General features: G+C 36.1%; 1 protein-coding gene across 1 annotated transcript in view; it reads left to right on the top strand.

Moving 5' to 3' along the window:
* Window positions 1-531: 531 nt before the first annotated feature.
* The window catches only part of LOC129257260 (ubiquitin-conjugating enzyme E2 H-like), a 34,356-nt gene continuing 19,638 nt past the window's right edge, over window positions 532-15,249 (top strand). Inside the window, exons 1-4 of the mRNA XM_064095971.1 lie at window positions 532-892; window positions 4,315-4,404; window positions 5,877-5,951; window positions 13,971-14,010. Of these exons, the coding sequence (XP_063952041.1) occupies window positions 532-892; window positions 4,315-4,404; window positions 5,877-5,951; window positions 13,971-14,010 (566 nt within the window). The remainder of the gene's footprint in view (window positions 893-4,314; window positions 4,405-5,876; window positions 5,952-13,970; window positions 14,011-15,249) is intronic.

Genomic DNA, 15,249 nt, shown 5'->3' with positions numbered 1-15,249 from the left:
CAAACTCACCAAGGCTCCTTGTTTAAGACGAGAAAGTGACTTATATAAACTCACCAAGGCTCCTTGTTTAAGACAAGAAGGTGACTTGTATAAACTCACAAAGGCTCCTTGTTTAAGACAAGAAGGTGACTTGTACAAACTCACCAAGGCTCCTTGTTTAAGACAAGAAGGTGACTCTTACAAACTCACCAAGTTTCCCTGTTTGAGACAAGAAGGTGACTTGTACAAACTCACCAAAGCTTCTTGTTTAAGACAAGATGGTGACTATTACATGTACAAACTCACCAAGGCTTCTTGTTCAAGACAGGAATGTGACTTGTACAAACTAACCAAGGCTCCTTGTTTAAGACAAGAAGGTGACTTGTACAAACTCAACAAAGCACCTTGTTTAAGACAAGATGGTGACTATTACATGTTCAAACTCACCAAGGCTTCTTGTTTAAGACAGGAAGGTGACTCTTAAAAACTCACCAAGGCTCCTTGTTTAAGACAAGATGGTGACTTGTACAAACTCACCAAGGCTCCTTGTCTATGGCGAGAAGTCAACTTGTACCAACTTGCCAAGGCGGCTTGTACAAACTCACCAAGGCTCCCTGTTTGAGACAAGAAGGTGACTTGTACAAACTCACCAAAGCTTCTTGTTTAAGACAAGATGGTGACTATTACATGTACAAACTCACCAAGGCTTCTTGTTCAAGACAGGAATGTGACTTGTACAAACTAACCAAGGCTCCTTGTTTAAGACAAGAAGGTGACTTTTACAATCTCACCAAAGCTTCTTGTTTAAGACAAGAAGGTGACTTGTACAAACTCACCAAAGCTCCTTGTTTAAGACAAGATGGTGACTATTACATGTTCAAACTCACCAAGGCTTCTTGTTTAAGACAGGAAGGTGACTCTTAAAAACTCACCAAGGCTCCTTGTTTAAGACAAGATGGTGACTTGTACAAACAAACTCACCAAGGCTCCTTGTCTATGACGAGAAGTCAACTTGTACCAACTTGCCAAGGCGGCTTGTACAAACTCGCGAAGGCTCCTTGTCTACGATGTGAGGGCCAGAAGGTGACATCTCCAAGGCGCCTTGACTAAGATGAGGAGGCGACTTGTAAGAACTACTAGATTTACAGTACTGTATGATGACAATTGATCTGGATTTTACAGACTTTTTCATTTAATCAGTGTTTACTGCAGCTACTTTCATTTATTTTCAAGTTGTACTTGAACTTAAATATTCATAAAGCACTAATTCTACCCAACCACAGTGTGGAAACCATCTTGAATAAATGTATACAATGTATGTTTACTGTGCAAGTTTATGTATGCCTACATGAAGTTCAGGAACATTATCTTCAAATTAGCATGATTACTAGTATGCATGCAGAGTTAAAATCTTTTAGATTGTGACAAACACATGAAAGAAATAATAACCTAATTGGTTGGAGGAAGTTGATGCCCCCATTCAGTATGAGGTACATGTAGATGATTATCACTTCAATTCATAAAGCCCTGACAGTATCACGAATCAGGTTATCTTGTTAGATATCATTCATTACCAGTTTGACCTGGCTGGGTCAGGTTTTACTACAAACAGATAGGAATATTTGCACTCAACTGATCATGAAAATATTTTTTGCATCTTTGGGTGGAGACACACATACATTTATTTGAGTGGACCAAGTCTGGCGTCGGAGGCTTATTTGTAACACCCCCATTTTCAAAAGCCCAACTGATGACAGCTCGGACCGAGTCCACTTCTGGATGTGGTTTGAAGCTGGCGTCAGTCCTGCAATCGGTGCTTCACCCCTAAGTGGACTCAGGCCAGCTTGACCACTGTACTAGAAATGGTGAACAATGGTTATAGCTAATAAATCGAATTGAGAACAATAAAAATATTCATATGAATTGTCAGGGACTGTTGTCACATGAATAGGCGATGTGTAGACACACAATTCTAGGCCTCAGAATATGTGTATCAGGGGATAAAGATCTTGCGGCTTTAAATGGCAGGCGTGGAAGAGCCGAGGCTCCAAAGCTGGCGTCAGGGGCGGCTTCAAACCCAATGCATGTGTATCAAGTGCCTATGACAAGTTAAATACGGTACTATACATTTACACTGGTAAAACACCTGTACCAGCTGTACAGAAACGTTATAATGCTAACAATGCGCTTTATATGGAGGCCCTGTTACAACCGGTTATTTCTCTGCTATGCCTCATGTCGCTACGGCATGTTATTTACATCTTGGATCAACATTTTACACAACATTCTGGCAAAAGATGTGACTTGGTCTACTGAGTGCTACCGATGTTGTTGTGGCAGGTACTGATGTTTTCTAATCAGGGAAGAATACCTTTATTTGGTATCTTTTGTGATCAGGCAAGTGAGAAAGTAAACTGGGTTCCAAAAAAAAAATTATCAAACTTCACAAGTGCACTACACGATTCCACTGAGTCAAAATTAACAAAATTTTGACACAAGCTAGCTTCAGTAATCTTTACCAAGCACATATCAATAATTAAGAGATTGGTTTAATCACAAAGAGGCTGTAGCCCCTCAAATTTGCATAGTTTGCTTGTGAAGTTTGATAAGTTTCTTTTGGAACCCAGTTTAGGTAAAGCTAATGTCTAGGTAGAAGTAACAAATTATGATTGCCCTGTCCCCAGTCATAGAAAAGATTATGATCGATCCAGTCTCAACTATTGAAAGCAAGCAACTCCATCATGTAGAATGTATACCCTTTTATAATTATGTCTTTTAACATTGCCAATTTACTTGTGCATTGTCACTGCTTCGGTCCACCAGTATGACCATTCTTATTTGCAAAGGAATCAGCCCTAAGTGTTATGGACAAACTGTTGTGGCACCACTGGCTCTCCATACATGTGGTTGCATCGCAGTTTGTTTTGCTTGTATATTCGTTTAAATAATGTTTAACATTGTTAAATGCTATTTATTTTTCTTTGTTATTGATTGTTAAATGGTTTATTCTTAATGTTTGATATTTCAATATTTGTATGTAGAACTCTAGATCTATACGTATTTAATAACTAACAAATTGAATAGCTTAAGCATATTAAGGAAGGATGAAGTTTATCAAATTTCAACAGAATTGGTACTTACAGGAATCCTTTTCATAATTTTCAATTTCTTGATGATAAATAACTCACTTGAAAATATATATATTTGTTTTTATATTCAATGCATTGCCGCTGGATAGCTAACGTTATAACTCATCATAAAATTATTCATTTCACACGCATGTCACGCCAGCACAGTCAATCACATCCTCACCGCAGCACACCCAACACCATCACAGTCAAGCACGCAACACACACCGATCACATCAACATGCGCTATCACTCACCAAAAATCCCTGCTAAAATACAAGTTAGGTCCTTAAAATTGTGTTTATCTGCACCATATTTCCAAAGCATGTGACAGATTAGTTCAGATTCAGGAAGTGGGGTCCCCGAAAATGCACTAAAAATGAAGAAATCTGTGATTTTATTCCGAGTTAGCAAACTTTATATTCTCGCTAATTTAGGATAGTATCTTCAAGAGTACCAATGAAAAACCAAACCAGATTTTTTGTCTTTATTCCAGTTACGGTGATATCGGACTTGGCAATTGTTTTAGGCCGTTGCAAGAGTGATGAGAGCAAATCGTTTGTCATTTGTGTGTATTTTTTTTCGCTTTTCAGCGGCCAAAAATAGTAAATATCAAGAAAACTGATGCGGCAATCAAAAAAGGGTGCGGGCGCCAATGAAAAACATCACTTTTTGATATTTTTTAGCAAATTTTTTAAAATTGTAAAAAATTTCATGCGGTGGCCAAAATAAACGTGCGCGAGGACAATCAACTACTTTCTTTTTTTACTTGGCTTTATACATTATATGTGCATAATGTGTCTGATGATTGGAAAAACTCTTCAAGAGTGCCAGATAGTCATGCTAGCTAGGTCAGCCAGAAAATGTCCATGGCAAATGTCCTCCAATTTGCAAGCAGTCAGAAAACCTCAAAATAAAAAAAATAAAAAACCAATGCCAAGTTCACAACAACAATGGTTAACTTCAGGGTTCTGAAAATGGTGACTGGTGAGGCTAACGTTGGCATTACCTATCACGAAACATATCAAGGTTACCATGAAATATTTTTCATCTCTCTCTCTCTCTTTCTTTAAACTCTCCAGCATTTGAATTTGTGAAGTTAATTGTTCTATTGTGAAGCATTGATATTTTTATTGATTATCTTTACCAGATAGATAATGCTATACTTGTATGGTTCAAGTGGTGTTTACATACTACTTTCCTTAACACAATTGCATCAGGATTGAAGGAAAAAAAGAAGTAACCATTCTAGGAGGGCTTAATGAATTCATTGTCAAATTCTATGGACCTAAAGGAAGTAAGTATGTTGTGAAAATGTAATGTCATATAAACCTACAGTAAACCCTGAAGAGCACACACTACTTACATGTAGATGTTGTACATTAGAACTTCCTCAGGCTTTCTAAAATTATGTCAAAATATGTATGTAGGCCTACTCGATGTATTTCATTGTTATAATTTATACCATATTCATATATTTCCATTATACTTGATTTTCCCTGAAAAGGTGTAAATGATTCAAGGAATTATAGGACACACTAAAATCCAGATTAAAATGCCGTAGATATGATTATAATGATTAGTGTTTTTGACATTTGGAACTTGATGTCCGCATATACAATTCAATAAAAATGAACCTGTTGTGCATGTTCAGAGTGGCTCCATCCCCCACACTCAGATAAAACCCAATTTTTGCTCTTGACCATCTGAGTACTTAAAATTTTATTTCAGTTGTTATTTCATATTCTATTATATATCACTCCCTTAAAGAAATATATATAATTACAAGAACTTCATTGTAGCAGGAGATTGTGTCAAACTATAAAAGTATATTTAACTTGGAATAAGTTATACCTTTAGAATAAACAGTGTCCTTTGTTATGTCATATTGCATTTCACTGGGTTCCCACAAGAAGGCCTTACATTGATGATACGTGTAGATAGCACTAAAAACCTTTTTGCACTGACACAATGATTTACTCTTCAGTGGACATAATGGGTTCTATTGAAATGTCAACCTAAAGCCTATGTAAAATATTGCTCAAACATAAAATTTTGTCTGATATTTTCAAGAGAGGGTAGAGGATTCAATTGAGGTTTTATGACCTCTCAGTTGTATGTAATAAACAATATTTGCAGTGTATTCAAATCCCTCTCCGGTTATTAATACTGTAGACTTGATGCTTTTAGTTTGGATGCATTTTATGGGAAAGTTGTTTTTTTCTTCTAAATAGTAATTATACAGTGAGGATTTGCATGTTTCTCTTTATCCTACTAAAGCTAGTATTAGTGGAAACAGTGATAAAACAGAATAAAGAATATACAAGACAATTAAAAATGAAGAAAATGGAGTACTATTGGAGGAAATGTCATCAACATTCTTAATTATTGAACAGTGTTTAGCTTGTGTAAAAAAAATATATATAACCCAAATTTCAAGACTACAAGGATGTTTTTTGCAGTTCTTTTGATACATCCACAGCAAGAAGGGCATTAATAACTTCATTTAAAATCATTTCAATTTGTGCTGCAAACAAATGCCTTACACAATATATGTTGCTTATTTAAATATTTTTCCCTTGTGATAATCCTCCCCAATTTTTGGTAGCAGGTTCATGTGTTGTTACCTTTTACTCTGTATTTCAATATACTCTTACTGTACGTCCAACTCTCTCTCTCTTTCTCTAATTAAATTGTCACATCTATCAAATATTTCTATCTCATTTTATTTGTGATATCTTTTTTTGTTTTGCCTCTCTGTTTCTGTAGCACCGTATGAAGGGGGGATATGGAAAGTCAGAGTAGATCTACCAGACAAGTATCCTTATAAGTCACCTTCTATTGGTAAGTAAGATCATGTTCACATCAAATTTTCTTAAACTAGTTCCCACTGAAGGGTCGGGTAGCTATGGTAGGCTCCTACACCCGACAAAAACTTAGGACACGAAGTCATCAAAAGCTGTAGTAGTTGGTTGATGATTTATTTCATAGGGGAAAAACCAAAGACCCCTGCACGGTACAGAAATATACAAAAATATCATAAATACATCATCATAATGTGATTACTATTGGATGGCATCAGCCAAGAAAAAATGAATTTTTCTGTAAATTAGAATGCAGTTCAATAATTAACTTGTAGTTATATTCAATCCATGAATAAAACAAATTAAACATATCACATGGATTTAATATTCCACCAAATGTAATAAAGTATTTTAAATGAATCAGATAGTATAATTGGCATTATAATACAAATATCTATCACATGTACTTCTTTTATAAAAAAAAATTATACATTGATATCGAGTATTGCAACTTTCTATTGCATAAAAAGATTATCATAATTCATAGTTCCTAATCCGACTCCTAACTGCATAGAGATATCGTAATCTTAATGTGATATACGCTGTACATGAACTGTTAAATATTATCAGTGAATAGAACTCACCCTAGTCTTGGGGCTAGGGTTGCAAAATTCACGAAAATTTTCGTGGTGGAAACTTTCCCTAGGAATAAACATAAATTTTGAGGGAATTTGGGAATTTTCTGCAATTTTTTCGGGAATTTTCAAGAAATGTCAGGAATTTTCAAGGAGTGCTGGGAATTTTCATAAAGTAACGATTTTCAAATAAATATACATCAATAATAATGGAGTACCCGGGCAGATGTTGCTTGATTGTGAATTTGTCAGTTAATTTCTAGCTAAATATCGTGCTTAAACAGTCGGACAAGGCAGAATTGTAATAGATTCCAAATAAAACTGTATTTACTGTAAGCGTTTGAATGGATGATTTTATGTAGAGGCTGAATGGTCTCTGTGATGGCTAAATTACACATGCTTTGTGATAGGGATATTGTTCATGGGATACTAATGCCTATTTGATACTTGTCACTTATCTTATAAGTTTTTCCATATACATGTATCTTTGTATGTACATGTACGGTACTTTAAAAGTTAAACCTTTCTTAAATCACGTCACTCAGTCTTTAAAAAAAAAAATAACAGATGAGCAATGTTTTCTGGAAATGTTTATTAAAAAGTTGAACCTATTTGGCTACGAGCATCCATTGTACATCGTATTCTTTACTGAAAAAGTTAGACTAAGAATGTGATTGACTTATTTTTCTTATACTTGAAAAGTTGGTCTTTGACAACTTATTTGCTTGAATTGCTAGATTACACTTTAATTCATAAACCACATGCAGCAAGCAATAATGTTCTTTATCGGAATCTACACTGCCTACACATATTAAAAGTAACAATGCTGCTTCTTTTGTAGTAATTATCAAATCACATATAATAGTTGTATGAAATCTTAAACAAAATTAAGATGGGTCACAAGGGCAGTATAATTCAGGTAAAAATTATGGACATCAACTTTATGCTGTATTTGGACAGCACTACATGTAATGTTAAATTTTGAGTGTACTTGAAGTTGCAAACATAAATAGTAAAATGCATTCTTGGTAAAGCTCAAGATTTTAAAAACCAACAAATGGATGAAAAGTTTAATATGAAATCCCACTCAATATACTTGTTTTTAGTTTGTGATACGTTTGTTCAAACTCGACCATGTTTTCTATAATGGCCAATTAACATGAATTATGCATTGGTTACAACTTAAAATGCAAGCCTTTCATCATTGCCACAATTTACGATAAAAACAAAACAAAAGAAATAAAATGGATATATCAGTCCTTTCCATACATAGTGTCTGCACTACTTTTGTGTATGACTTTCTTCATTAGCCAATACTTCATTAAAGTTATGTATCAGATTCATTTGAACTGTCAACTGCTGCTTCTTCATCTTCAGAATGGTACTGAAGCTGAGTGGACACATCATCCTGGACTCAAAGCAACCAGCTTTCCACTCGATCATTTGTAAGCCTGTTGCGTAGCTTGGTGTGGGTACTCCCAAAAACTGACCAGTTTCATTTGGCTGAGGCTGATGTGGGTGGTAGTTGCAGTAGCACTGAAGCGATAGGAGGTAATGCCTCTGAAGAACATAACCCTTTCCACCATGTAGCAGAGGGGATGTGTTTTGCCGATGCCCAGACACCTGGTCCTTTCCACAAGCCACTCTTAGATCAATACTTGGCCAGACTGGCCATCACTTTGCCTTCATCAAGGTGGAAGCGATGTGCCAAAGCTTGTATGACCATGTAGGCTTTGCCTGTCTGATCTTCGCTGAGAGGAGGCTGGTCTCGACATCTTGGATCTACCATGTATGCTGCTGCATGCACTGGTTTAAGGCAAAATTCTTGGCGTTTTCCAAGGAACCCAAGAACTTCCTTCTCTTCTGATTTCATCAGCGGGGTCTGGGGCAGTACAGCTGCAACTCCATCCTTCACTTGTGAAAAGAGCCTCTGTATATCAGGCAGAGTTGCCTGGTCACCTAACTCAGTTATGGCAGAAGCGATTGGCTCCAGTAGTTTCAGGCTACTGTTGATACGGGCCCAAAAGACATTGTCAAGCAAGACTTTCATGATATCAGCATCTACATCCAGAGAGTCCAAGATAGCCAGTTCCTGCAGAGACTCCTTGCCATCAACTAGACTGTTGTACATGATGACAACTGCTCTCCATCAGGTTTCGCTTGGCAACTTCAGAGATGTGTTTTTCTTTTTTTTTGCTTTGTTTAGAACTGAAACTAGCAGACACAACCTGTCGAAACTTGATGTATTTCACCTCTTGCTTTGCTTTCTTGTACAAGGCTTGCATTGTTTGCAGGCCCATGATATCTCCAAGAAGAAGGCTGAGCCCATGGGCAGCACATCCAATGGATCATATGTGAGGATATTCTTCTTCAATGTTTTCTTCTTTTTGCTTTGTTTAGAACTGAAACTAGCAGACACAACCTGTCAAAAATTTATGTATTTCACCACTCGCTTTGCTTTCTTGTACAAGACTTGCATTGTTTGCAGGCCCATGATATCTCCAAGAAGAAGGCTGAGCCCATGGGCAGCACATCCAATGAGATGTGAGGATATTCTTCAATGTTGGCCCATGCAGCCTTCATATTTCCAGCATTATCTGTAACAACTGCAAATAATTTGTCTGAGCCAAGGTCAGCAATGACACTTTCCAACTCATTGGCAATGTATTCTGATGTATGCCTGTTGTCTTTTGTGTCAGTGCTCTTGAGGAACACTGGCTGTGGGGTAGAGACAATGTAATTGATAATTCCCTCTCCACTGATGTTGGACCATCCATCCGAAATCACTGGGACACAATCAGCATTGTCTATTGTTTCTTGACCTTTCCCTGAACACGAACAAACTTTCAAAGGTAAAAGCAGATGTGAACCTTTTGTTACAAGTGAATATTCCAAACTCCAATAAAGTCAATTGATTATGATGATGATGCAGGGCTTTCTAGACTCATTGGCCCGAATTCACAAAGGTGGTTTTGAAAACCCATGGTTGAGTCCATGGTTAATGTAGATTTCCTGTATAAATTACGCTCATTTTACCGCGTATATTACAAAATGTCCAATGCTGATGCGCGCTTTTGCCACAGTGCGCCAAATTGTTGCCGTAGTTATCCACGCTATTTTATTCATAAGTCCACCGTTTTGAATAAATGAGTCCACTCTTCAAACAGTTGACTCGTGAATAAAATAGCGTATCTAACCATGGTAACAGGCGTCAATTTGGCGCACTGTGACAAAAGGGCGCACCAGCATTGGACATTTGTTATCCACGCGCCCGATACGCGCTTAATTAAGCGTAATTTATACAGGAAATCTGTATAAACCATGGATTCAACCGTGGGTTTTCAAAACCACCTTTGTGAATTAGGGCCTTTGTGTTCAATTAACATGATATTATGCAACGGTAAATGGAAGACTGGTTCTTACATGTACATGTGTAAAACTCTTGACATTCACAGAAACTCAGAAAATTATCATTTACAAATGTGTTTTTATTTTTTTCATGTAGAATTGATAAGCTTCATTTTGTACGTTATGCCTTATCGTGTTATACTTGTAAAGGATATTTACATGTACACACACTGCATGAATAATGAATTTATGCAGTTTAATAAAATTCTTGGTTCTGTTGTACTCTTGAACAATATAAAAGAATGAAGAACAGCTGAATACACATGGAAAGAATAACATTTCAATAATAATTTGTATTTAAAAATAAAATTCTTCACTTTGTGTAAAAAAAGGAAAATTCCCAAAATTCTTGGTGGCTGAAAATTCCTGAAACTTTCCATGGAAAATTCCCAAAATTTCCGGGAAGTTTCCAGCTCTTCGCAACCCTATATGTGGCGGACATGCATATGACAGAGATGTGCATTATATAGTCGATCACTGTAGACCGGAAAATTATGACGTTTGTAGTGGCTAAATAAACAACATGAACAGTTTAATTAATTACAGACACAAGTTATATTTCCTAAATTGTAAATATTAATAGTCTAAATAATCGTGTCAAACTAGAGACTACGAGTTGAAAACCAATTTCAACAAACAAACAAATGAGTACGGTATGGCATTCAATAATCAATCGTTCAATCTCGAATGTTTTTTGTCAAAAAGAAATATATGTACATGTATAACTTAAAATAGTTGTATCAAAGTTTTATTTTGCAAGAGACAAAATATAGTATGAATTACAATTCCAATAGATACATTAATTAATACAAGGTATACAACCATCGGCTAAGTGCCACGCTCAAAAAATTGTAGAGGCAGCTAATGCGACATTCGGTCACTCTTTTAAATAGATGACTGTCAAGAAGAATTAAACACTTATTATAAATATATAGTAATCATCGTCTAAAATCTTCATATAATTAACATACCTTGAGCTATAAAGGAGTAAAGCTTGCCACGTACAAACTGAATGACCTTGCTAAAGCCAAATTGGAACCTCGAAGGCTAATAAGATGCAAGTGACGCTAACGGCCTACCCATATGACCTTGCCTAACATGGCTACTTTGCATATGGGTGAACTATTTTACTAATACCTTGGTCACATTTGCCCTACGGCGGCCGTACGGCAAGTCGAAAACAGCCGTTTTATTAATTTTAATTCAAACCACCTATATCATGTATATGTAGTTGGACAAAAGAATATTAAAACTGCTGTTTTCGACTCACCGTATGGCCGCCGTAGGGCAAAATGTGACCAAGGTATAAGATTGAGTCAATGAGAGCTTTTGGATAAAAATGTATTATACAACCATATCAAAACAATTCAACATGACTAGAAATCTTCTCATTTATGTATACAAATATTTCTAGGCCATTCATAAGTAGTAAATAAATGATATAGAAACCGGACTACTTACTCAGTGGGGGAATAAATAAGTGATACGTTTTCTATACTGTGTGACGTATCTCAAATGGCGCCAAAAGAAATGAGAGTGTCCTTAACAAGACAAATTAGATATTAAACTTAGACAAAACTTTTACATTACAATAAAATTTGCTTTTGGTCGCTACACCACTTTACCAATTCATTGAGTCTGAACACTCAAAGCAATATTGGAAACCGGTTCACTAAACAACATGAGATCTTCACCCTGGGAAATCTGTATGAACTCAGACAGATTTTCAACCTGCCCAAAACGTTCTTCTGCTCTACAACACTCAAATTGGCCTTCAAACCAGCCTTTTCTCATCCACTCAAGCCTCTCTCACCTTTCCAACTCAAGCCAGCTTTGTACTCAAGCCCCTGATCTTGCCTACTACTGGGAGGGGGGGGGGGGTATTCAAATTATAACATGATACCTATGTGCTGCGCCAAAGTCAGGGGTCAGGGGCTCTGCAACTAAATCTTGGTCTTAAAATGGGGGTCTCCGGAATGGCTCTTGGATCAACAATTGCTAAAATGCAATGCTCTGGAAATGGGAGTGCTTCGGCAGCCTGGCGCTATGGCTTTGCGCTGATCAAGCTTACTGCCCTGACTGGAACAGGAAAAAATAGGAATTTCTTTCTGAATTGGTGATGCTCTGGAATGGAAATTTAGGCTGAAAATGGGGGTATCAACCACGGCACATACGTATCGTACACTTAAACTAAGTACCCCCCCCCCCCCCCCCGGCTACTACTCTTCTGGGCACCTTCTTACAAAGAGTTACGATTGATCCAATCAATTGTAACTATGGAAATCCATCAGTGTCATAATTTTTTCTACAGGAAATTTGCCAAATGTACTTTGTAAACAAAGGAGAACACACTGAATTGTCAAGAAATCAATGAATTTATGGATATACATTCATATCTAGAATTTTTTTTTAATAAACATGCATTTCATATGTTGACTTTGCTGGCTTTCCATAGTTGTGATTGATCGGATCAATTGCAACTCTTTGTAAGACGGGGCCCCTGGTTTACAGTCCTTTTAAGGACTACACTCAAAAAGTGTCTACTTTCTAACCTCCAATTTCTTGCCTCTCCATTTCACTCCTACCTCTATCCATTTTTCTTAATCCTTTTCCAGGACTGAACACATTGTGTACTGTCAAACAACTTTATGATCATTCACACTGCCATGCAATCCTTCAAACATACTATAATATATTCAATTGCAAAAAAGTTAATCCAACCTTTTAACAGAACACTTTCAAATTAGAGCTTACGCCAAGTACAAACATGTGCAAAAAGGCTGTCAAAGTTTATAGAAACATACATGTATTTCAAGATTTTGTGATGGAGGTCATCCAGTATTTTGAGCGGGCACTTTCAAACAGGTATGCAGTTAAATCATCAACACTATCACATATTTCTTTGTTTGCCTGAAACAGGGGCCGTGGAATGGTTTTCAAAGTGGGGGGGGGGGTGGGCTGACCATGCAAAAAATCACAATCATATGGTCATTTTTACGTTTGGAAAAAAGTTCTTTCTTTCATCATTCTTTTATTCTCTCTTTCTTTTCATTTTTTTTCCCTTCATTTTTTCTTTACTGAATTTTTACTTATTTTTTTTTCTTCTCCATTCATCTCTTTTCTTTCCTTTTTTTTCCATTCTTTCTTTCACCATCCCTTTCCTTTTTTCTTTCTTTCTTTAGTTATTTTCAGTGATTCCCTTTCTTATTATGTACCATGATCATTTACAAAAGTATATGAATATATATGAGAGAGGAAATTAATCATATGGTATATTGACACTAATTTTGGTCATGGCAGGCAAGATAAAATCACTTTGAAACAAAAAATAAACAATGTTACAAATACAAGGTACATCAGTTCTTGTTAAAAAAGAGAGGAAAGGCAATGGTGTATAAACTGCACTACTTTCTCTTGAAGCTGTAAAACGTTTTGACGAAATTTAAGGCCTGCATGCACAATTTAAAAAACGATACCGGAAAAAAAAAAATTGACCTTCATTGCCCTTTTTTGTAAAAGATTTTGACCTTGGTGCCCTTTGTAATGGCCTTGGTGCCCTAAAAAATATGAGGTATTTTAAGGCCAAACTGGCCTCACCCTAAAAATTATGAAATTTAAGGCCTGGAATAATGGCCAAGATTGATTTTTTTTCCAACTCTTGAATGTTCAAGCTTGATTTGCAGAGTCCAACACCTTCCTATAAAAATTGTTAGACTGAGGCAGATGTTATCATTGAACGATAGTGTGAGACAGTGCCGTAAGAAATGTATTCAAATGGAAGTTTTTTTATTTATAACAAAGGATATACATGTAGTTAGTAATAAAACAAGAGAAAAGCCTTTTTTAATCTAGAGTAAATGCAGCTTGAATTTATGAAATCTTTTGAAAGATAATGCTGATAGAACCGGTAATCCTCGTCTTTGCAAAGTTTAGATGATTTGACTTTAATAGTATGTTGTCAAAACTTGTGATTAATGTATTAATGTATTTTTCTTCTTTTCTTTTATTTCATCCAGGCTTCTTGAACAAAATATATCATCCAAATATAGATGAGGCGTAAGTTATACCTTACAGTAGTGCTTAAAAGTCAGTGAACCCCACCAGAAAATGAACATTTTGTAAAGTGAAAAGGTTCTGCCATATTTTAGATATCATTGGGAAATCAGGTGATAAAACATTACATTCAATAAAGTTTTTTTTCTAGGCTTGCCAAACATTGTAGGGTTTTTGTCTGCATTCAATACTCGGCAAGAAGGAGTGCATTTTGTAGTGGGCTCACTAACTTTTTAGCACAACTGTATATTTGATAATTTTGTTTTTGTTTTTTATCAATCTTTAAAGTACCCCTGCTGAATGAAGTTTGAAAGGGGTATATATATATATATATATATACATATATATATATATATATATACACACATATATATATATATATATACATATAGGAATCAGCTTATGGTCAGGCAGGCGGTCCGTTGCAAATCTTGCGATTCAAAGTGCTTTCTCAATTTTAACCAATTCTCTTGAAATTTGGAACAAACATCGGTCTTGGTAAAGATGTGCAAGACTCATTTTCTTCATGTGATGGAAATTTTGTTATCATGGTAATGGTATATTACGGAAAATTTTAGGTAAAATTCTTGCCTTTCAAACTACTTCCTAAGTTTTCAACCAATTCTCATGAAATTTACCACACACATAGGTCTTGAGCTGAGGAGTACAAGACACACTTTTTATATGCCCGTCCTAGACGGGACGTATTATGGTATCACGCTCGGTGTCCGTCTGTCTGTCTGTCTCTCTGTCTGTTTGTTAACTTTTCCTAGTAAAAGCGATAACTTCAGTTTGAAAAGGTCAAAGGTTAAGATCACAGTGACATGTTTTCATCTTACCCTTCTGAAGTCCTTGTTAACGCGATAACTTTAGTTGAACTTAACCTAGGCTCATATAATTCGGTATGTATGATACTAGCATAGATCCCAGCAATTCTACTGATTTTGAGGTCAGAAGGTCAAAGGTGAAGTCGCCACCTTCCACTTTTCTTGCTTGACCAATAACTCCATTTTCCATGTTACAGGCGGGCATATTATGTGCTCGCCTTAGCGACACTCTTGTTTTTGTTAGAATTTGTGTTGCCATTGTAAACACATATCTTGGCCCAAATCCCAGGAAAACTCTTCTCATTGCAGATCAAAATACTACCCAGTTTTTGGCCTGTGCTAATGAAAGTTGGCACCAACTTTGGTATTCAGGTAAAAACATGCAATTCAAAATGTGTTTGAAATTGCATCGCCA

This window comes from Lytechinus pictus, chromosome 3 (assembly GCF_037042905.1).
Source record: "Lytechinus pictus isolate F3 Inbred chromosome 3, Lp3.0, whole genome shotgun sequence".
Lineage (NCBI taxonomy): Eukaryota > Metazoa > Echinodermata > Echinoidea > Temnopleuroida > Toxopneustidae > Lytechinus > Lytechinus pictus.
Note: the sequence above shows the minus strand (reverse complement) of the source record. Positions and strands in the feature narration are given on the sequence as shown.